At 45.1% G+C, this 24,028-nt stretch overlaps 1 protein-coding gene across 1 annotated transcript in view; it reads right to left on the reverse strand.

The window, feature by feature from the left end:
• Positions 1–24,028, reverse strand: part of LOC119175662 (WD repeat-containing protein 11) — a 243,095-nt gene that overhangs the window by 66,001 nt on the left and 153,066 nt on the right. Inside the window, exons 18-19 of the mRNA XM_037426591.2 lie at positions 12,563–12,734; positions 6,756–6,957 (exon numbers count right to left, since the gene is read on the reverse strand). Of these exons, the coding sequence (XP_037282488.2) occupies positions 6,756–6,957; positions 12,563–12,734 (374 nt within the window). The remainder of the gene's footprint in view (positions 1–6,755; positions 6,958–12,562; positions 12,735–24,028) is intronic.

Consider the following 24,028-nt stretch of genomic DNA (forward strand, 5'->3'; position numbering starts at 1 on the left):
ATTGGTGCCATTAATTATTAATAAACAATTATTTTTTGATAAATATCATACTTACTGGCTACATCAAATTCAAAGTTGCATAAAATTTTTTTGGAGGGGATATTGAAAAATACGGCTCTTTAGCGCCTTAGGATATCTCTCCAGGGATGACCACAAAAAATTTCAGCCTTCCGGTATGTCCTCAGATTTATTCCAGCTTTTCCTAGGCACACAAGTGAACCACCCAGTTAGACCTCAGTAACTCCTAGAATCCCTGAATACAATTTCATGAAACCTTGCAGTTTTTCAAGATTTAATGTAGTGAGCATACCCTGAAAGTTTCTTGAAGATATCTTAAAAAATGAAAAAGTTCGGTTTCCGGATAGCCTTCCCCCTTAATGAAGCAGTGCCAACAAGCTCAGGTTAAAACCTTTCTACAGGCAAACCTCAATAGTATGTACCCGCTTTAAACATACTAACGGTTAAAATGTAGTTGCAATGAGTCCCTGACTGAGTCTCATAGAGACTAATGCATTTATGGACCACTTAAGCCGTAGTGGTTTTCTGATGCCTACCGTTTATTGCGTACCAACTCCGTACCGCGATGACATTTTGTGCCGTAAAGGTTTAGTGCCCCGCTGAACTTGCAGATGCCACAATGTACCGCAAGCAGCCTTTCATCATTTTACAAGTGCGAACGTCGGCGGATCAAGTATTCAGAGTTCTGCACAATTGCGGAGATGCCCTTGCGGGTAATGATAAAGATAAAATGAAGGAAGGTGGCAACCACTGACAAAAACGCCGGTATGACTTTGTGCCTAGGAAAAGACTTGTCACAGTAACCATCTCCAGTTATCTACTCAGGCACGCTTTCGACAGGCAACTACTTGAACGCGCTAGGCCGCTGATCTCTGCTGCCTCGTTGTGGGTCCGTGTTCAAGCGTGAACCACTTTGCAGAAACGCAAAGCGGCTCACTGTCCCGGAGTTTAGCGTTGCAGGTCATGGGCATCGAGAAACCATGCTGTATTGATGCTAACATGTGCAAGCACTGCTGTAACCATAGGCGTGTGCAGGGTTATTCTTCACAAGGGGGGGGGGGTGATCACAGTGCTTCCTCTATTATGTCAATGTACTGGGCTGAATTTTCACCCCCCCCCCTACAGATGACAACCATAGGCGTGCGCATGCCTATGGTTGTAACTATACTAGAGTGTACAAGAAGTTTTGAGTGGTGTGACCGTGCGTCGCCGCCTGATCCTTTCCGCATTGCCTGCAGCAACGGCGCTGCAGTTAAATATTACTCGAAGAGCCGCGCACCGCATGCAGGAACTGCTATGCGCTTCAGCTCCTCCATAGTGCTTTCTTGATGTAGATTTCTTCGTGCCTGCCCATTATTCATGTCTAGCACATGATGTCATAGCCTTAGAAATAAGACACGCCAGCCTACTGAATTTGAGCTCCATTAAAGCTCTTGCGAGAGATCGAAAATAATTCAGAAAGGGCGTGTCTTATACTGATTTCTTCTGCCTTAACTCTTTCTTCGTTGGTTAGGCATCTAAAATATTCAGAAAGACTGAACCGATATAGAGAAAATTAGCTGTGCTAGCTTCCACTAAAAAACGAATTAAAAAACTGAATAAAAACAAATACTGTGTCAAACGCACGCAGTACCAGGAAGCCATAACTAAAGAGGGGAGAGGAAGGGAATCTGAACTCCCTGCACCATGAAATGTTTTCGTGATGTAACTTTTCAGGGTATAATAAAATATTTACACGCATTCACAGCGACCACTGATTGCCTAAGTTAGTTGTCCTGCTACAACCCCTTCCCCTCAAAAAAAAAAAAGAAAAAAAAGAAAAGAAAATTCTGGGTAGCCTTGCGCCGAACGTTTACAGTTGGCGAAGCTGAATATAGCATGTCCCTGTACAAGTGCACACTGTATATTTTACCTTTTCGACAGTATGGCATCTTAAAACTAGTTCAAGTCTAACGTAGTCGGACAAGAAATGCACCACCTAAAAATAGTAGCTGGGCATTTCATGGATATTGTTAATGGGACGGTGACGCGCTACTTAAATGCGTGCACTTGTGGATCTCTCTCTCTCTCTGTGTGTGTGTGTGTGTGTGTGTGTGTGTGTGTGTGTGTGTGTGTGTGTGTGTGTGTGTGTGTGTGTGCGTGCGTGTGTGTGTGTGTTTACTCTGTACATATACAAGTTAAATTTCTCAAAACAAGATGCACCACTACCTGCCTACACTTTTGACACTTAATAATAGAACTACGCTTATAATACACAACATTTTCATAAATTTGCTGGCTTGCAATGGCCTTACGCCAATAGAATGTTTCGAAAGCAGCACAATTTGAGCTACCGGTACAAAATGAGAACTGGTTACAATGAATTCACTCAGATTAACAGACGGGCTTTATATACAATCGGCACTTTTTAATATGTTTGTGTGTTGTTTTTAATGTGTTTAATATGTAATAGGCCTTTCGGAAAGCAATAATTATTATCATCTGCAAAACTGGCATGATAAAACTGAGTCGTCACTGATATAAATGTTGTGACAATGTTACTTATACTCGATTTTCTCGTGAAAAAATCGAGTGCATGCAAGTTCATATGAGGAACACTATGCTGTGGATATTGTAGAGACTGCCAACAAAATGAGCGTATGATTTAATCGCAGTTTTGATACTTCTCCTCTCTTTGTAGTTCACCAGTAGCCACCTTTGATGTAGCGCAGCTCAAAGCGTTGCTTGAGTGAGAACGACGATAGTTATAGCGCGAGAACAAAATGACGACAAAGAGACAAGAAGGACACGAAAGACACTCCTTCTTGTCTCTTTGTCGTCGTTTTGTTCTCGCGCTATAACTATCGTCATGCCATACCAAGTAGCCCATGCTGCCACACTTTCGAGTGAGAAGCTAGGTGGATCCATGCAAAGTCCGGTTGACATTTTTTTTTTCTTTCTTGTGGGTCGGCAGGCTCTTGAAACAGTGAATGTATCGACACAGTTTTGGCACACCTGCATATTCACTCGTGCACCGTGGTGCTTAGTAGGTGAGCATACACCGATAAAGACTCAGAAACACATTAAACGTGCTAAAAACGAGCAATTACACACTTTGGCAAGCTACGGCACACGCGCTACCAATGCAGACACTCCTGAGATCTTCAGTACCATGGAACTACAGTGCCGTCGCTACTGTCACCCACCGGAGAATCAGCCGAGATGCGGTGCGGCTGCCTCGTTCATCCCACTGCCCCCTTTTAGTACACTGTAAAAATACCGCACGTTTTTCTTAAGCACCAGCCCAAACATATCTCTGTCCTCAACCAGAACAGCTGGAGCATCACGGAGTGCGCATGGCTTGCAGAAAACTCTTCATTGCCACGTTATCTCCTGGTTATGATGGTATTAACACAAAATTTTTAAAAAATACTAGCGCTTATAGTTCCATTATAGTTACTAAAATTTTTCAACAGTCACTAGATACTTCTACTATTCCTAGTCAATGGAAAATCGGAAAAGTCGTTCCACTCCATAAATCTGGTAATAAACACTCTTCGAATAATTATCGTCCCATTTCTTTAACCAGTATTTGTTGTAAAATGCTCGAGCATATAATATTTACAAACATAGTCAATTTTTTAGAATCAAATTCATTTTTCACGTCAGCACAACATGGCTTCCGTAAAACATATTCATGTGAAACACAGCTAATATCATTCACTCATCACTTACATCAGATCCTTGATAAATCATCCCATGCTGACTGTATTTTTTTAGATTTTTCAAAAGCTTTTGACAAGGTTTGCCATAGACTTCTACTTTACAAACTACACCAACTAAACCTTGACGGTAACCTACTAATGTGGATTGAATGCTTTCTCACTAACAGATCACAATTCGTTACTGCCAACTGTCATAATTCTCCATTTCGCGAAGTTCATTCTGGCGTTCCGCAAGGGTCCGTCTTAGGTCCCTTGTTGTTTCTCATTTATATTAATGACCTGTCATCAGTTGTATCATCAAAAATTCATCTATTTGCTGACGACTGTGTTATTTTTCGAGAAATTACTACCGATAATGACATTAATATATTGCAGTCTGACCTTAACGCTATATCTAACTGGTGTGATAAATGGCTAATGGACCTAAACATTAAAAAGTGTAAAATCATGCGTGTATCAAGAAGTTGCACTACTTCACCTATTTACTATCTTAATAACATTCCTTTGGATTCTGTTAACTCTTATAAGTATCTTGGAGTTCACATAACAACTAACCTCAACTGGACAACTCATATTGAATACATCATTATCAATGCTAACCGCATGCTTGGCTATTTACGACGTAACTTTTTTAACGCTCCACATGGTTTAAAACTGCTACTTTATAAAACACTAATACGCTCTAAACTAGAATATGCTACAACCGTGTGGGACCCTACCTATAATAACCTGGTAACTTCCCTTGAACTTGTTCAGAATAACTCCGTTCGTTTTATATTGTCCAATTATAACAGAACCGCTAGCATTTCAACCATGAAAACTTCACTTGCACTTCCTTCCTTAGCATCTCGCAGAAAAGTCTCCCGTCTAACTCTATTTCACAAGATCTACCATCATCCCATCTTGCATGCCCAACTACTACTTCGCCCACAGCACATTTCCCACCGCATTGACCACCATCACAAAGTAGGCATCCCTTCATGCAACACAAAAACTTTTTTCAATTCTTTTTTGCCTCGCACATCAAAGGAGTGGAACAGACTTCCCGGTGACATTGTTGCTATTACTGATAACAATTTGTTCCGTGATGCTTTAGCTAACATTGTGTAATAAGTTCTTTTTTTTGTGTTTTGTTGCAACAGCTAACATTGTATATTTAGGCTTGTTGTTGTATTACCTAACATGTATTATTATACAGCATATTAACAAACATTGTGCTCTTCCAAATTTATTTGTACGATTTAACCGTATTCACTGCTTTTTTTGTTAAATTCAATATTTTATTGTAAATAACCCACCCCCCTCTGTAATGCCATTTGGCCCTGAGGGTAAAATAAATAAAAAAAAAAAAAAAAATTAACCCAGCAGGCTACTCACCGTATCTGTACTTGCTATAGCAAGCAGATTGGCAGTCAAAATGTGCGCCTAGTAGGCGATCCCTGCCTGCAATTAGCCAGCAGACGATTTGGCTCTCTGCGATCGTACCGTGTTTTAAAAAACTGCGTCAGTTCTTGCTCACAAGCACACCACAGAACACATATACCCTGGACAGATGATTATGCTCATTCTGTCACTATACCATGCGGCGTATCCCAGACCCCAAAGTAGTTTTGAAATGGTCCTTGGCGTCGCCCCTGCGTGTTATCAGAAGAATGCACGAGAGTGACAGAATCTTTTCTGCACTTTGGCAAAACAAAAGAAATTGCTTTGCGGTGGGCATTTCAGGCAACATTTGCTTTGGCTCTGTACTTATTCCTTTGGTGGTGAGAATGGTGCACGTCAGGTGATGCGAATTTGTAGCTGGAGATTAATGTGTAGTAGGTTTAGTATTAATGAGGTTTCACTGTATAATCATGCAACTATGTACCTACTTGCACCAGAAAGCACTGCCGAATAAAAGGTTCATTGGCAAGTGCTCACAACAACAGCTAGGCGCACTGCTAAAAAAAAGAGTGTATGGACGCTTTTTCAATGATGCATCAACTTCAACAATGATTAGTGCTTACTCTGTACTAACATAATAATTATTGGGGCTTAATGTCCCAAAACCACAATATAATAAGAGGAAAATTTTGACCATCTGTTATTCTTTAACATGAGCCTACATTTAAGCACACGGACCTCAAACATTTTTGTCTCTATCGATACTGCGGGCACCATGGCCAGGATTCGATTCTGTGACTTGCAGGTCAGCAGTGCACCACCATTATCACTAGATCACCATGACAGATATGCTGCACTAACATGGCAAGGACATGACGTCACGGGAGGGGCATGAAAAATCAAATCATAGCCTATCCCCTATTTCTGTCACCAGTGAGTCTGTTTGAGGGTGCTGCTTTTTTTGTGTGTGTGAGTGGGCTCATAATAATGTGCAAAGGCTTTGCCAAGCTTAAGTTTTATGCAACAGAAATCTACTTCTGGCAAATAGAGAATAATAATGCATAGTACTGCAAGTATCTTGTTGCGTTCTTTGGTGCATGATTTATGAGAAGGCATGTGCAAGCAAGTGTGCTCATTTCTTCTCCACTTTGCACACTGCTGTCCCTTGCACAAGTTTTTTCATTGTGAATTTTATGAAAGCGTTGTAGGAAAATGAAAATATTTTAGAATATAAAATTTTTCAATCAATAAGTTGCGCTTAAGGTAATTTGCATAGCGTATGCACATCTTGTTTCTCTTATCTTACCATAAAGTTAGTGCTGTGTAATAATACTTGGAACTTATTTGAAGAAACACTGCTTCTTCATTGAGTGCTCCTTCTAAAAGGTTAGGAAATGTATGAACACGCTGAATTTTTTAAAAACCATTCTGCAACACGTATAGGACATACCAGCGCTTTCCCTTTACAATATTGCCCTAGTCAAGCAGTTAAGATTCCGTGTGCTCAGATTTGGGTGCACATTAAAGAACCCCAAATGGTCGAAATTTCCAGAGCCCTCCACTACGGCACCTCTCATAATCATAGGGTGTTTTTGGTACGTTAAATCCCCACATATCAAGTATCACCAAGTAGTTAAGATTCATTCAGACCTGGCCACAGCTGCACTTCTCTCGATGACGCCGGCCTTGCTCGGAACCTTGTACTGGAAGCTAGCTTGCTGTAAACGCTCTTGCAGGCTAGCTTCAGACAGTGGTGCAGCAACTGTAGCAAAGCCCATATCAGGGTGTTGGAGCAATGACTTGAGTTGCAGGGCAGCTTTGGGTGGTAGCAACTGAGGAATGAATGGCAAACCTGCAAAGAGCCAACCAGGCCAGCTGAGATCTCAATCTAATAGGAGCCAGCAGCTTACCTGCACTCATGTTAATGAAACAAAAACCTCGGTATAATAAATTTGGTAAAATCAGAAACTTGGTTTGTTAAGGAGAGATGCTACTCGAAAAACGATTTTCTTTAGTAAGAGTCTGAATTTAACACAAATTGGCATGCTAATAGAGTTTTTTCTCCTCTTTTCAAATATGTCATTTATTTTCATGTAGATTGCTTGGTTTTCTTTCTGTAGGTCAGATACTGCAAAATTATGGCCATTGTTATGCAACAATTATGACCTATAAAAATTTGAGATAAAGCATGCAGATATAGCTGACTATGATCCTTTGGAACTGTAGAGTGCAAAAAACTATATAAATTTTGTGTGTAAAAAGGTGAAATACAATAATAAAATAGAAACGTTTACTATGGCTCTAGTTGCCAAGGGCTTTGAATGTTATGTAATTTTTGAAAAACATAATCAAGCAGCACTGACAATCTGAATAGATACTTGCACTCTGTGGGCCTTCATCATGCTATGTGCAAAATTTCATAGAGGTATGACAATTCTAAGTATACGAACTAGCGTGTATAAGAAGCACAGATCACACAAAACTGCAAAAGGAGAAAAACGCATTTGAAAGTTTGAGACCTTTTTTTTTTATCACAGAGTTGTTAGAAATGCATAACCTTTGGCCATAATGTTCAACAGAACTTTGAAAAGCACTGCAAGTTACTAGAAGTGTCCTGCAGCATAGGTTGTGCCCTCACGGTCCTTGCGAGCACTCTCTTCTAGCCGTGCCCTTTTCACTCCACGACGACGGTGGGCCCTTGCTTCTGCTGTCAGACGCTCGGACATTCTCTTGATGCGCCTCGCATGGCGGGAATCACTGAAAGTAACTAGATCTCTAGATGGCAGTATGTTCAGCTCTTCCAGGATGTGCTCGAAAGTAGCATGACCCTTGTTGAACCACAGGATCGCCATAGCTCCGGCAGTCTCGACAACCGTTCGGGAGACAAACTTAGTCTTGGTGCAAAGTAGCCAAATTTTGCTGTTCAGGGATTCCGATGCGTTCTGGGTTTTCCCTTTGATGCATCGAGCAAGGAGCTTCTCATCCGTTAGCCGCTTATAAATGGGCAAAACAGCCAATTCCTGTGCTTTTGTCAGGAGAGGTGTGTGGCGTGGTGCAGGTTCACCAAGTGCTTCAGCGTTCGGGAGACAAACTTAGTCTTGGCGCAAAGTAGCCAAATTTTGCTGTTCAGGGATTCCGATGCGTTCTGGGTTTTCCCTTTGATGCATCGAGCAAGGAGCTTCTCATCCGTTAGCCGCTTATAAATGGGCAAAACAGCCAATTCCTGTGCTTTTGTCAGGAGAGGTGTGTGGCGTGGTGCAGGTTCACCAAGTGCTTCAGCGCAATGATGTTTGCACCACGACTCTGTTCTTGCAGGGCAAAACTTGTGGCTGCCAGCACTGTCAGTAGAGCATGAGTGGAAGTACGAAGCCCATACTGCAGTGTACATATCCCATACACTCCCCCTGTTGCTTGTTATGGCAATCTGATAGTATGTTTGGAGCTTCTGAATGGCTGGCTCTTTCATTTTCTGCCCTCGTGGTAATGGCACATGCAGCTTCCGTAGCGCGGTGCCAAGTCTCTTGGCCACATGATTAGTGCAGTCTTCTTTTTCTATATTGACAGCAACATAGACTTTTGACTCTGCAACTGCACTATATGCTTTGCTGTCACCGTCACTCAAGAATGTCATGAAATGCAGTGGGGTGTCATAAGTCAATGTTCTCTGCCAAATGCGCATTGCAGCCTCCGTTTCCATGGCATGGGAGGAACAGTCAGCATTTTTTTCACAGACTGGGCCATGGATGCCTGCCACCTCGTCTGGGCCCATATCCTTGTGCCTACTGCATGTCAGGCAGTAATTTGATATGACCTTGAAGTCTAAGCAGAGGCCAGTATCTAAGGAGATAACTGCGCCAATCCCGTTGTGGCTTTTGTGGCCCCTCTTCAGCCAAGTGCCGTCGAACATAACAGCCACATCAGTTTCGCCTGCTACTTCTTTCGTCAACTCTCTGGATCGGCGCAAGTTTTCACTCACAGCTGCCATGGCAGCGGTGTGCACCTTCTTTGCTATCGAAAAAAATCCTCGGTGGTGCATTGGTTTTGGGAGTCCAATAATGGAGCAAAATCTCGACAATTGCTCATGCCCAATGCCGACAGCGAGTGCAGCCACCACCGCCTTCACATTTACAGCGAAAATATCTCGGGAGCTTCCACTGTCGTACCGTTGGCTCACTCGGCTGCTGCCGTCCGCCGTAACACGCAGTGACGCATAGGCGCACGAAAGAACAGTCGCTGAGCATTCGCTGTTTTCGCAATGAAGTTCGAGGAGCGACGAAAGTCCCTTGCGCTTTTCTGCCGGCTCCCGAACGGCAAGTTTTTGAATACCGCAAGCAGGGCATGCCGCACCTGCCACAAGTGCCGTCAGCCAGAGGGTGTCGCACAAAACTGTCGTTGCACAAACCTCATCGCGCTGTCTTTCGTCTTTTTCGAAGAAGCCGAGCTTCTTTTCCGAAGCACTGACGAAAGAAAGCGCAGCGTCAGTCCCTTCATCGCAGCCACTGTCGCTCGCGCACTCGTCGATGCCGTCGTCAGGCCTAGCACACGTAGGCGCGTTCTCGTTCGTCGCCGTCGTTCGGGTCGCTTTACACCGCCTTCCCTTGAACTTGTGCTTCGTTCGAAACTTCTGCGGTCTCACGTTGCACTTTTTCGGGCTTGTCATCGCAAAAATATGCGTAGACGCGCAGAAAAGCAGACGGGCCAAATGCCGATGGCCGCCACCAACACAGCTGACAATGACTCGGTAGCCAATGGCGATGCAGCTTAGGGTGCCGCGCGTTTCAAACCGCTCAAACCACGTGATAAAAAGGCCTCGTTTTTTTTTTTTTTTTGCCCACGTACGAAACTGGCGGTCGTCGGAGCTGTAAGAAGAAGGCCGGACGCAACTTTCCCAACCGATCGCGATGGCGGGCGGCACTGCAACGGGGAGCAGCGCGCAGTCAAAGATGGCCAATATCGGCGCAAATTCACGAAATTTTGAGCCACCGCGATGCCTTCATACACATCTTTTTGCATTTTGCGGTTCGAATTTAGTTTTGAAATTTTCACAGATGAAAGAAGAAGGTTTGAAGATTACAATGCAATAAAAATCAGAAATACGAGAAATTTCGCTAAAAACGCGATTTTTCGACTCGCATCTCCCCTTAAAGTGAAATTTCATGACATATAAATTTGGCCTTTACATAAAATATAGTCACTTGGTCACTGAAGAAATCTTCTTTATTATATGGAAAGTGCCATAACAATGTTCCAAAAATAATCGTCTCATACAGCAACCGTGCACTCACTAGAACTGAAACCAATTATTCTGTGACCAAAAAGGGATGCCTAGCCATCATATGGGTCATAGAAAAGTTTTGACACTACCTTTACGAATGCCCATTTAGAGTGGTTGCAGGTCACCACGCATTATGCTGGCTTTTTGCTGGCCATACAGCCAACTCGCCCGTTGGGCACTACATCTCTGGGAGTAGGACTTCAACGTCGTTTACCGATCTGGACGTAAACATTATGATGCCAATGCTCTGCCCCAGTCACCTCTTCCATCTGATGATTTGTCCCCGTCTGCATCCTTTTACGACACATCTTCCCCCTCTGTCCACGACATGCGTCTGGAGCAAAAGAAAGATACCTGGGTTGCTTCTTTTATGTATCTGTTATGTAGATGTTCACCACACCTCACCTTTAGAGAACTATGGCAACAAATACATCACTTTCGTAATCAAGATGGTTTGCTGTATTGTCAAAATTACCTTTAAAAAGGGCACAAATGACTCATGGTCATTCTCCAACATTTTTGATCAGGTATATGCGCCTCCTTTCACGCCAATTCACACTGAGCGCATGTGAGAGTACTGAAAATGTACACAAGCCTGCGCCGCTTGCTACCATTGGCACGGAATGTACCACATTGTCCACCCCTAACTGCACTCCTGTCTCGCTTGCAAATGGCACAAGAATACGCCTCCCCATTCTTCAGCTCCTCTGCAGTCTCCACCTTATCTTTTGAAAGTGTCAGCATTTGTGTGTATGGACCTCTGCCATCACTCCTACTGGAAACCGCTATATAATTGTTGCAAGTGATATCTCATCCGCTACGCAGAAAATTCCCAACTGCCATCTGCATCGGCGAGTGATGTCGGTTCTTTTATTTTACATTACCTTGTTCTACGTGATGGCGCACTCCATGAGCTGCTCAGTGAACGAGGGCACATATTTCTGTCCAAAGCCGTCGAATCACTTCTAAAAAAATGTCACATCATTCACCGCACCACCAATGCATACCATCATTAGACTAATGGCCTGACAGAACGATTTAACCGAACATTGAGTGACATGCTGTCAATGTGGGTTGGATTCTGCTCACTCAAACCTAGACCGTGTTCACCTTTGTGATGAACGTGCACAATACTGCGACTACAAAAACCAGAGGATATTCCCCGTCTCTATACTTTACAGAAATGAGACTTATTGCACGTTAGACAACATCGTTCCCTGCTTTCTTGACATAACTGAGTTGACAACCATTCCCCAAGCAGCTAAATATGCAGAAGAGTGTTGCCAGTTTCCTCGATCCCTCACCACTAAGATCAACAAAGCCTCAAACATCACTGCGACGGCTTGAAGGCTCCAGCATCTTATATTTCTGGTTTTCTTGTGTGGCTCTGGGTCCTTTCCACACCATCATTGAAACTTCTCCAGAAGTACCACGGCCCTTACCGTGTCATCCAGCCATCACCACCCATAACCTTATCACTGAGCCGCCAGCACTGTCTCCTGATCAACGACCTCGTGGATGTGTGACTGTGCATCTAGACTGGCTGAATCCTAATTACGACCCTATTGTAGTCTCCTGCCCCTAAGTCCTCAAAATGGCTTTTTTTGGAGGGGATATGAAATAACGAATACCGGCACCATTTTGATAGGCAGCAGGTGTCACTCTCAGGCAGAAAGAAAATAATGTTCGGTGTTGGTGCATCGGGACACTTGCGCTTGCTCGGCTGTCCCTCGTTCACTTGTCATGATGGTACATACTATTTCTTAAATAAGTGCTGCACCGAAACGACTTGTTTTAGTACAATAAATACACTGCCACTACTTTTGTGTTTTCTTGACAATGTTTCTTTTTACATTTCCTACTTCAAAGCATACTTGTTCTGATGCTGAATATTATAAGATGTTTTGGTTATGTGTCAACCAAATAGTTGGATGTGCACAAAAATAAAACATCCTGCTGATACTGCTCTTAGTTTTTGACTGGGACGTTTTTTTTTTTCCTAGTCAAAATCGCCACTGCAGCTCTCTGCTACTGCACATTGTAAGAAAATTTTCAAGCACAAAAAATTTCATGCTTAATTTCTACCCATTGATTTTTGATTAAGGCCTATCACAAATCACTTTTGTGCAGTTGAGATAAAACTTACTTGTATACTTTTCTTGCATAAAAAGTAGCAACTCACGGTTGGTTTGCAGGTGATTGGAAATGGGTGATGAGCAGCTTTTCATTTCCATGTCCATGACACGTATGCAGCCATCAGAAGTAGCCACAACCAGCTTGTCAGACTTGGCCCAGTCAACATCAGTTATACCAGGCAAATCTTGAGGACAACGCGCTTGCACAAACAGCTGCACCTGCACGCAAGCATGCTCAATTTAGACCCTTACACTTTGGGTAAAAAGCTATAGCATTTCATCAAACGCTTTCTGACCTCACTTGTTCAAAAATACATCTTGAAAGTGCATTAATATCTTAAAAGAACTGCTTGGTGTACATGGTTAAAACATTGCATGCATACAGACCTTGAAAAACCTGCTGCTGAAATTTTACAGTGGCAAGGTGAATTAGGAAGCCACACGATTCTACCCCACAAAAGGTACGTATAAGGATCAATGCCAAAACTACAACAGCTGAAATGTTTCTACACAGCCAAACAACCTAAATTGTGGGCTGGGAATTACAGAAGATGTAGGGAGGGGTGGGGGTAGCGCAGATGAAGTGTAAGCAAAATTTCAAATGCAGAATTCGATGATTTAATAAGTTGTGCTCGAACGTATTGTTACGGGAGTAAGAGAATGAATGAAATAAATATATTTACAAAATATACATGGAGAGTCAGAAGCAGCTGCAGCAAAGACGGAAGAACAGCAGCAACAACAACACGAGCACGGTCGCTTTCATCCTCTTCGTCGTCTATGATGCTCTTTCGTTGCCGATGTCGTGTAACATATAACCCCCCGCTGCTGATAGCGCCGTCTCGGTGCCTAAAGGAGAGTAGGGTCATATGCGGATATGTACGGTTTGAGGCGGGTCACGTGGACGACGTCAGTAGCGGGTGCGGACGATGATGATTGACTGTCCAACGAAGCAATCTCGTATGTGACATCGGTAAGCTTTGAAGAGAGGCCAACGTGGCGGCACGGTGTTCAGAAGAAGACCAATAAACCTGTAGAGTAGGAAACTACTCTGTGATGGCTATCGTAGCGGGGCTTCTGAGAGAGCTGCGAGCCAAAAAGATGTTCCCTTGCGATTTGGCGGGCCACTTGAGCCCGAGCAGTGGCATCCCGGGCGTGCTCTCTAACCGTTTGCGTAGTTGATGGGAGAACAGTCTCGAAGGGTAACGCTGGATGGCGGCCGAACAATAAATAGAAGGGGGAGAAGCCAGCGGTGTCGTGGCGTGACGAATTGTACGCGAATGTCACATAAGGCAAAGTACTATCCCAATCAAGGTGATCTTTGGAAACGTACATGGAGAGCATTGTTGTCAATGTTCGATTTAGGCGCTCGGTAAGACCATTTGTTTGTAGGTGATAGGCCGTAGTGAGCTTGTGACGCGTCAAACACGAGCGAACGATGTCACTTACTACTTTTGAAAGAAATGAGCGACCACGATCAGTCAGCAGCTGTCGAGGAGCGCCATGGTGAAGAATTACGTCATGAAGCAAGAAGTCCGCGACGTCAGTGGCACAGCTTGTCGGTAGCGCTTGTGCGATAGCGTATCTCGTGGCGTAATCAGTGGCTACGGCTATCCACTTGTTTCCAGTGAGAGAAGTAGGAAATGGTCCAACGAGATCAAGACCGACGCGGTAGAAGGGAACGGTGGGTATGTCTATTGGTTGGAGCGGACCAGCTGGTGGAAAGGTGGAATGTTTGGAGCGCTGGCCGGACTCACATGCAGCAACGTATCGGCGCACAGAACGGTAAAGGCCTGGCCAAAAGAATCTACGCCTCACGCGATCGTACGTGCGCGTGACCCCGAGATGTCCCGCGGTTGGGGCGTCGTGAAGCTGTTCAAGTACAGCAGAACGGAGTGTCGTAGGAACTACGAGTAGTAGCTCTGGTCCTTCGGCGCTGGTGTTGCGTCGGTAAAGCATGCCATCGTGTAGAACGAACAAGTGTAGCGACGGGTCTACGTGGGGCAAGCGTAGACTGCATGATAGACCGCAAGTGGACATCGCTGAGCTGTTCCTTGCGTATGTTGGCGAAAGCCGACAGCGAAGACACAAGGGTCAGAATCATGTGCTGAAAGGCCAGGTGGTTCCACGGGGTGACGGGATAGACAGTCGGCATCCTGGTGCATTAGGCCAGATTTGTATGCCACGTCGAAGCTGTATTCTTGTAGTTTCAAGGCCCAACGGCCAAGTCGTCCTGTTGGATCTTTAAGGGACGACAGCCAGCACAAGGCATGGTGATCTGTAATTACCGAAAAGGTGTGGCCAAACAAGTATGGTCGAAATTTTCCGACTGCCCAGACTAGTGCGAGGCACTCACGCTCTGTAATGGAAAACTTGCTCTCTGAAGGAGAAAGGAGGCGACTGGCATAAGCAATGACGCGATCTTGTCCTCGTTGCCGCTGGGCGAGAACAGCACCATTTCCATGTCCGCTGGCATCGGTGTGAACTTCAATATGGGCTGACGAGTCGAAATGGGCCAAGATGGGTGGAGAAGTAAGTAATGTTGTGAGGGTGCTGAAAGCAGTTGCTCGATCAGTACCCCAATAAAAAGGCATGTCCTTTTTCAGTAGCTCCGTAAATGGTCGAGCAATGTCAGGAAAATTCTTCACGAAACGTCGAAAGTAAGAACAAAGGCCGATAAAACTCCGTACATCTTTTGCGGAACGTGGTATGGGAAAATCTTTGACAACTCGAGTTTTGTCAGAATCTGGTTGCACGCCTCGAGCACTGACAAGGTGGCCGAGCACAGTGATTTTCCGACGGCCAAAGCGACATTTGGAAGAGTTGAGCTCAAGTCCTGCTTTCCGGAAAACCTCAAGAACAGCCGTTAGGCAGCTAAGGTGGCTTTCGAATGTAGGTGAAAATACGATGACGTCATCGAGATAGCACAGGCACGTGGTCCATTTGTATCCACGCAGGAGAGAATCCATCATTCTTTCAAATGTAGCTGGCGCATTACACAATCCGAATGGCATAACCTTGAACTGGAAAAGTCCATCCGGTGTGATGAATGCGGTTTTCTCACGGTCTCGATGATCGACAAAAATCTGCCAGTATCCTGATCGCAAGTCGATAGATGAAAAGTAGGCAGACCCATGTAGGCAGTCGAGAGCATCGTCAATCCGCGGCAGTGGATACACGTCCTTACGTGTTACTTTGTTTAAGTGACAGTAGTCTACGCAGAAGCGCCAGCTGCCATCCTTCTTCTTGACTAGCACGACCGGCGATGCCCATGGACTGCAGGAAGGTTCAATGACGTCTTTTGTGAGCCTTTCTTCAACTTCGTGCTAGATAACTTGTCGCTCCGCATTAGACACGCGATAAGGACGTCGTCGGATAGGGCTGGCGTCTCCAGTGTTAATCCTATGAGTTACAAAGGGTGTCTGACGCAAAGGGCGGTCATCAAAATCAAAGATGTCGCGGTAGCATTTCAGCAGGTGCCGGATGTCAGCTGTCTGCGCTGGAAGAAGGTCCGGAGCGATCATCTTGTCGATGGTGGCATCCGCTGCGCTCTTCCAGGATAAAAACGGAGCAGAGGATGAAGAAGATTTGGCAACGAACGCCGAAATGGCAGCATCATAAAAAAAACTTTTGCCAAAGTCATACCATCTGGGATAACTTGAGCGCACCAGCTGAAGTTTAGGATCGGAAGCGATGCTGTATTTCCCGTGACTGTCAAAAGTGTGTGAGGCACGGCAACATTTTTGGCCAGCAGAACGTCAGCAATAGGTGTCAACATATAGTCACCATTGGGAACAGGAGGGACAGATCTCAGGTTCACGTAAGGAACGGCTTGAGGTGCTAGGCGAACGTGATCTGCAGAACACAGACGGGGTTGAGCTGGTGTTGGATCGTCATGGTAACACGGTAAATCAAGTTGAAGCATGCCGGTTCCACAATCAATAAGGGCAGAGTGGGCGGATAAAAAGTCCATGCCGAGGATAAGTTCATGGGAACATTTCTCGAGCACAGCAAATAGCACTGTTGTGGAGCGATCAGCCACACTTATACGCGCGGAGCACATTCCAAGCACGGGAAATGTGCCGCCGTCGGCGACCTGGATGAGTGGCACTGTGGGTGGCGTTAAAACTTTCCTAAGGCGGCAACGAAGTTCTGAATTCATCACTGATATGTGAGCCCCTGTGTCCACCAGTGCAACAACGGGTGCGTCATCTACTTCAACGTCAATAAGGTTGCGTTGAGTCGGCAGCATGGTCAGAGAATTTGGCGGGCAAGTGGTCGATGCAGCATCACCTCCGGGAGCTGCATCATCTAGTTTTCCCGCGGCAGGTGGTCAGACGATGGGCGACGGGAGAGCGGTGAACGGGACTGGTGAGCATGCGGAGATGGAGAGCGACGACGATATGGCGGCATAGAAGGAACGTCTTCACTGGTGACCTGAGGTGACTCCCAGTAAGTTTGAAAGCGTCCATGATCCCTCTCTGGCCGATGGGGGTACCCATAGAATGCCTGATGCCAATACCACCGCGTGTTACAATGGCGGGCCACGTATCCGATACGGTGGCTGTTGAAACAAATCGGGCGATCGTCAGCAGTCCTCCACTAGGCTGGATTGCGAGGGCGCGCCGGAAGGTTTTGGCCTTGGGCATACGAAACATGGGGTCGATGACGGTTGATCGGCTGAGAGGGAGATGTAGTGCACTCGGAGGCCAGTCCAGCATTGGAAAGCTCTTGTCGCACAATGGCATGTACCAGTGGCACCATCTGAGGGCTAGAGTCACAGGCATGGGAGCACGTGGACGCAGGCGACAGAGCTTCAAGTTCACGTCTGATGATCTTGGTCACATGCTCAGCAGTTAACGGCGTCTATAGCGCAGGCCTGTCTTTGCACGACCAGGTTGCCGCTGTGTTTGGTAGTCGAGCGAAATTATGGGCGATACGTCGACTTTTTGCGGCCTCAAAACGCTGGCACTCCATGATGAAGGCATCGACCGTGTTGCAGACCTTGCATATGAGAAAGTTGAATGCATCATCTGCAATGCCTTTCAATATGTGAGCTACTTTTTCGGTTTCTTCAATACCGTTGTCCGCTTTTCGGCAAAGGGCAAGCACGTCCTGTATGTAAGTCACGTAGGACTCTGATGACGTTTGCGCACGAGATGCCAACTCCTTCTTGGCCGCTGCCTTTCTACCCACAGACTTGCCGAAAAGGGCGCGCATCTTTTCTTTGCACACATCCCACAGCTTCCAATTTCATCTTCGTGGTTACCACACTTTTGCTGTTCCTTTCAAGTAGAACAAGATATTGGGTAACATAAGTTTCATCCCAGCGGTAATTCTTACTTGTACGTTTGTACAACGGCAACCATTCCTCGATGTCGACATCATCCGTGCCACAGAACGTGCCAGGATCTTTTAGCTGTGGAAGGACAACAGTTGTTGTTGTAGTCGCCTCGGCGGGAGTCGGTCTCTGGTTTGCCATGGTGGAAAAATCCAAGCGTCAGCCACTGCGGAGCTCCGTTATATCGTGTTGTACCCCGCACCACCACCAAATATTACGGGGGTGAGAGAATGAATAATATAAATATATTTACAAAACATACAGGGAGAGTCAGAGGCAGCTGCAGCCAAGATGGAAGAATAGCAGCAACAAAAACTTGAGCACAGTCGCTTTTATCGTCTTCGTCGTCTATGATGCTCTTTCGTTGCCGATGTCGTGTAACAATATTATGACAATTTTGTACAGCTGTAACAAGTTTTGTGCAACAATATAATAATAAAAAGTAAGATGCAAAATAACCATTAATTATCAAAATATTGTGATACACTACTGCAAAATTGTAGTCTAAGGTTTGACGAAAATTCATCTGGCAAGAAAAGATCATGGTTCAACAAAATGTACACTTGCCAATTAAAAAGAACACGAAAGAACAGAATCGACGTTTTGGCACCCGATAGAGGTGCCTTGTTCACAATGACTGAATGCATCGTGGTATTTTATTTTATATGCGTCGAAAGATGCAATACGCTTGTGTGTACCTATGGGCGTGAACCCCGTGTCTAATTTATCGTGTTAGTAGTAGATTGTACGTAGAATGATTCGATGAGCAAGCAAGATGACAATCTTTTCTCTTTTTTTAATTATGGAAGCCAACTGCAAAATTACAGCAAAAAAATTTCAACATTCTTTATTAGGTGGCAATTATTGCCAGCTTGGGAATAAGGGAAATAACGTATTACGACAGCACTGCATGCAGTGAATTAAAAATAAGCACAAGGCAAGGTGTGTGTTGCGCTCATGCACGAAGCAGGCTGCAGGAGCAGAGCTACAGTCGAACCCTGCTACAACGAAACTCACCGGGCACCGAAAATTTTTAGTTGAAGCGAGAATTTCATCGTAGTAAAATCGAAAAAATATAGCTGATCTGAACTAGCAAAACAAAAGAACGTTTATTCTTAAAATCAAAAAAGTGTCCACTGCTTCCTATTCTTCCCCAGCAGCGTCATGATGTGATTCACAGTCATGCATAGCAAGGCCATGGTGAAGATGATGCTGAAACAATGCTTACAACCGCTTTCGTAAACGTACCAAACAGTTGCATTAACACGTTAACACCAACCGCTGTCCTGTCCGCCGTCAAAGTTTATCTGACAACGCCTAGATGGGGGCAGGTTATCATGAAGCAGTGACTGTTATCCATCACTAACAGCTAGCCGATTTGGTTGATAATACGGATGAACAGCCGCTCTGATTTGGTACCACACTGGCCAAGCTCAAATAAAATGATAAGCATTGGAATCGGAAAAAGCATTGCTATGCGGTTGCACCCAGCAGCTACATGAAGGAAACCATGAACTGAGCGACTGAGCTTTAGCTTCGGATCATCTGCGGCTCGAAAGCAAACCAGTGGCAAAAGCAGGGCCTGGCAGAGCAGTATCATTGCCATCGCTATCAAGCAATGGCGGCGCCTATGCTTGCTGAACAGCAGCGGTTTCTGGTGGTGCCAACGCGTGTTTTATAAACTTCATTGGCGTATTTTCAGGTTCTGAAAGTGCATCAAAATGTTAAAGATTGGGTTTTCTGTATAGCAATAAATATCCGAGCCTGAAATTGCATCGTGAAATTTCGTTGAAGCAGGACGGCAGAAAAAAAAAAAAAAGTGTTCGTTGTGGCAACAATATTTATGCATTGACTCTTATGGACTGTTGACGGAGAATCGTGAATTTTTGGTTGTAGTGGAAATTTCGTGAAGCGGCGTTTGTTGTAGCAGGGTTCGACTGCATTTGAGTTTGTAGCAACAGCATGGTAAGCCTGTTGCAACGCATTCAACCACCCTATGATCACAACAAGAGTGTATGAGCTTGTGTTGAGAAAGAAAAAGGAGATGAGAAGGGTGCTCTGTGTTCCAAAAGGCCCAGTGGTTGCACACTACCAAATTCCCCAGCTGATATCTACGATGTAATGCACACCATTTTTCACGGTAAAAGCCATGTACAGAATATGTTTTAAAAAGGTTGTAAAAACATCACACAATGAACTATTTGCCAGGTGCATCAGGAATTAAAGATTCCTACCAAAATTACAAACATAACAATTAGCTAACAAGGCAAATTAAAGAAACAAAGTTTTCATTTCACTGCCCTTCATTTGAAACAAATACACATGAGGTTTGTCCAGAAATTCAATATACTTGGGCATCTCTTTGTAGCTGATAGAAACATTAAACGTTTACACAAAGGTGGAAGCAGGCTTTAGTCGTGTGGAGCAGCTCAGAGAGCAGGAATAATGCTGTTTTGGAGCAATGCAAGTTAGCTTCAAAACGAATATCTAGGGTCACACATCAGTGTTTAAGAAGTGTTTTTCTATCTGGTAAACACAAAAAACCAAGGGCCCACCTCCTCGAAGGGAACCCTGATAAGATGCAAAGCAGCAGTGGTGCACACGGCGTTGACCCGATTGAAACGAGTGTCGATGCGGCCGCTGGAAAAATGGTTTGAAGCGAAACACGGTGTAGTGTTTACTTGAGTAAACGTTTGTTTGAAACGCAAAGACAAAGTAGGTGGGATGCGTTGAAGACGCTTGCACTCGGCTTCCTTGGCTTCCACCTCATCGCTGTTACCCGCGCGTCATCTGTAATCTCGAGCGTGATCGGTGCTCTTGAGTCTCACCTCGTCGGTGTCGCTGGTCTTCGACTGCTGATGCTGGCGTTTGGCTTCCCTGGCTCATGCTTTGTCAGTGTTGATGTCGCCATTCGTGACTGTGATTGGCTTTGCTAACCCTCGCAACGTCTGCGACAGCCAGATAAGGTACGCCACACTAGCGCGAAGCATGCTGCGAGGGCGTCCCACCTGTCCGTGCGATCGCGCGGCAAGCAGTGGCGCGCTGTCCACATTGTCGGCACCGCGAGACCCTCGAGGCGTACGCATCGCGTGCACACGCCAGCTCGTGGCTTTTCGCCGACAGATAGAAAGAGGCGGCGCAGATGGGATAATGCCCACGTGGGGAGTGGACTCTAGCGTTGCGAGTGATGGAGAGGATGAAGTGAGAGAGAGGTGGCACCCAGTGAGCGGGCGGCAGGCGAGAGAGAGAGACGTCATCACGCACTGCTAGAAGGGTGTGAGCTACATGGCATCGCTCCAACACTTGCGGCGAGGGGAGCAGTGCGGACAGAGGAACAGCATTGCACAGGATAGTTAAAAAACTGCTTCACATATGAAAAATTTGAGTGGTTAAAACATTAAAATGTTAAAGCTGAAAGCTAAGAATTTAAAAAATAAAGAACAAGACGTAAGCGATGCTACAGCTATTACAGACGCTTTTCTGCAGCTGGTTTGTTGAATCCAAACTAGATAATACACCACACTGTGGCCGTCTCCCTACCGTAGCTTATGGAAGTGCTGCTCAATATGTCTCCATTCGCGTAGTGTTGTCTGCACATCAGAGTAAAAGCAAGCAGATGGCAGCGCAGGGAAAGTCAACATGGCGGCACCTGTAGATGTAGTTTCCCTCTGCCTCGTATTCATCACGTCGTCGGCCTGCGCTGTGTGGCCCGTAAGTTCGCAAACAATGATTTATTGGCTTTTTATTTACGTTCTAGAGCTTCGAGAGCAATGTACACGTCAGTATTTTGCAGTGTTTCCGAAATTCATACTCAAATTCTTGGAGGCAAGGCTTAGCAGGCATGGCCGAATAAACTCTACTAATCTCAGCAATAACGACTCAACACACCTGATGCTTTGTCCTCAGTGTGAGATGACTCAACGCGATCACTAATTTCATTTATTTATTGTCTTGATGACAAGTAGTGGGCGAGTAGCAAGCGCGAGTTGGAATCGAAGCGGGTCATCGCGTCTACATGGGAGCTGCCATGTTGGCTTCTAACCCCACTGGCACTTATGGCCACAGCCACTTCGCTGGCCCAATGCGTTGAATGGGGCTGGGGCAACTGGCTGGAAGAAGGCCAGTTATGATCAGGTGATAGAACATAGCAGTGCCTTTACGAGGTTGAGGAAAATCATCTATAGATCTCAGGCGAATGAAAAATGTAAATGTTAAAATGTCGAACTGTTGAATAATACACCGCATCACACATGAACAGCAACTGATGACCAGAGATGAGCTAAAAAAATTATTCTCATTGTAAACCCAATAATGCTAAATCATGATTATCATCATTTTCAGCCTGTGTTAGTCCACTGCTGAACAGAGGTCTCTCCCAATTATCTCCAGTTTACCCTATCGTGTGCAAGTTGATCTCATTTTATCCGTTCGAACTTCGTAGTTTCATCATTCGATCTGACCCTCTGCTTTCTCCTACTACGTTTCTCATCCCTTGGTAACCAATCTGTTGCTCTTACTGCCCACTGGTTGTATGTTCTATGCATTACGAGACCAGCCCAAGTCCATTTTTTCAATTGATGTCGGCTAGAATATCTGCAACTCCTGTCTGTTTTCTTACCCTTTCTGCCAACCTCAGATCTCTCAATGTTAGTATTCCTATCATTCTATGTTCCAACTACCACATTGTAAATATCAATTATAAAAACTTATGCTCGAGACACTAAAAGGCCACGACTGAAATGAGAACCACGAGGAAAACATAGATAAGCAATATGCTCGTTGCGCCGTTGCTAGGCGATGGCACGGCAATTTTTATTTGATGCGATCTCGACGGGTTTTTGCTGTCGTCGTCACTTTTCATGTAAACTGGAAGTTGACATTTCCTCGCACATTGTATGTTCTTACCCGCGAGTAAAAGTGTGCGAGCGTGGGTGATGAGCACTGCTCAAACAAAGGTCAAAAGAGCTGGCCCATTTTCGTTGTTCAAAGAACAAATGCGGTAACAGTCCGCCATTAAGACGGTGGGATGTTATCGCATCAACAAGTGTGTAAAGACACGGCGAAAGGAGGGGGGTTTGCTGAAGCAGCAGCTGTGAACTTTTTATTCCAAGGGCACGGTCACGATTGCTGGCTCGCGCGCTATCTCGGCAAGCATCAATGCAGGGCTCATATACATACCCTTCTATGTGCTGCATCCTGAACACAAAGAGTGTTTGCAAAACGATCAATTCTCCTTGGAGCAGCCATATTCTCTTACGGCATTTTGTAGAGTTACACGATACCGGATCCAAAAGTTAGCTGCCAGTCTTAATTCGTATAAAATTAAAATTAAGTGCCACTGCATTCATTGTTGTGCCCTTGCGGTGAACTGATTTGTATTTCTTTTTGCATTTTATTTATTTGTATTTTTGTGACAGAAATACGTCACTGAAGTCTTGGTGGACCCTGGCATAAAACATTTTCGTGTTAAAATTTCGTGTTAAAATAAGTTGGCCAAACCGGTCTTTGCGCCTTTACAACCTGTTTCTTCGCCAGATCAGCCCTGGAAAGAGTTAGCCATGGATAAAGTTGAACCCTTAAACAAGACAGTTATTGCATCAGTTGGGCTTCGTTGGTACATCAGGTACCAACCTAGCCCAACTTCGAAGCCCAACTTATGCAATACCGTAATTACTCGAATCTAACGTGCACCTTTTTTCGGTTAAGCGAGTTCATAAATCGCATGCGCGTTAGAATCGAGTATGAAAAAAAATGAATACGGTCATTCTATTGCCATCGGGATTTCCAAAATGGCCGCCCCCTACGTGCGTCTGCATGGCGCGTCGGCCATTTCTGCCTATGTGTTTCCCATGCGCGGTACTTCGTACGTGTGCTGAGGAGTTCATCATCTTGTAGCGCATTAGCATCGACGGCATGGAAGGGCCGACTCCAAAAACTCGACAAGTGAACCACGATGCCGCTTTTAAAAGAAATGTCATCGCGTGTGCCGAAACGGGCGGAAATCGGGCCGCATCGCGGTCGTTCGGAGTTCCTGAAACGTGTGTGCGGGACTGGCGGAAACAAAAGCAGAATATTGTCGACAGCAAACATTCACACAAAGGCTTCAGTGGACCACAGCAGGGTCGGTTTCCGCAAATTGAAGAGCTACTCGGCGAGTATGTGCTTGAGCAGC

The sequence above is a fragment of the Rhipicephalus microplus genome, chromosome X (genome assembly GCF_043290135.1).
Source record: "Rhipicephalus microplus isolate Deutch F79 chromosome X, USDA_Rmic, whole genome shotgun sequence".
In the NCBI taxonomy this organism is placed as follows: Eukaryota; Metazoa; Arthropoda; class Arachnida; order Ixodida; family Ixodidae; genus Rhipicephalus; species Rhipicephalus microplus.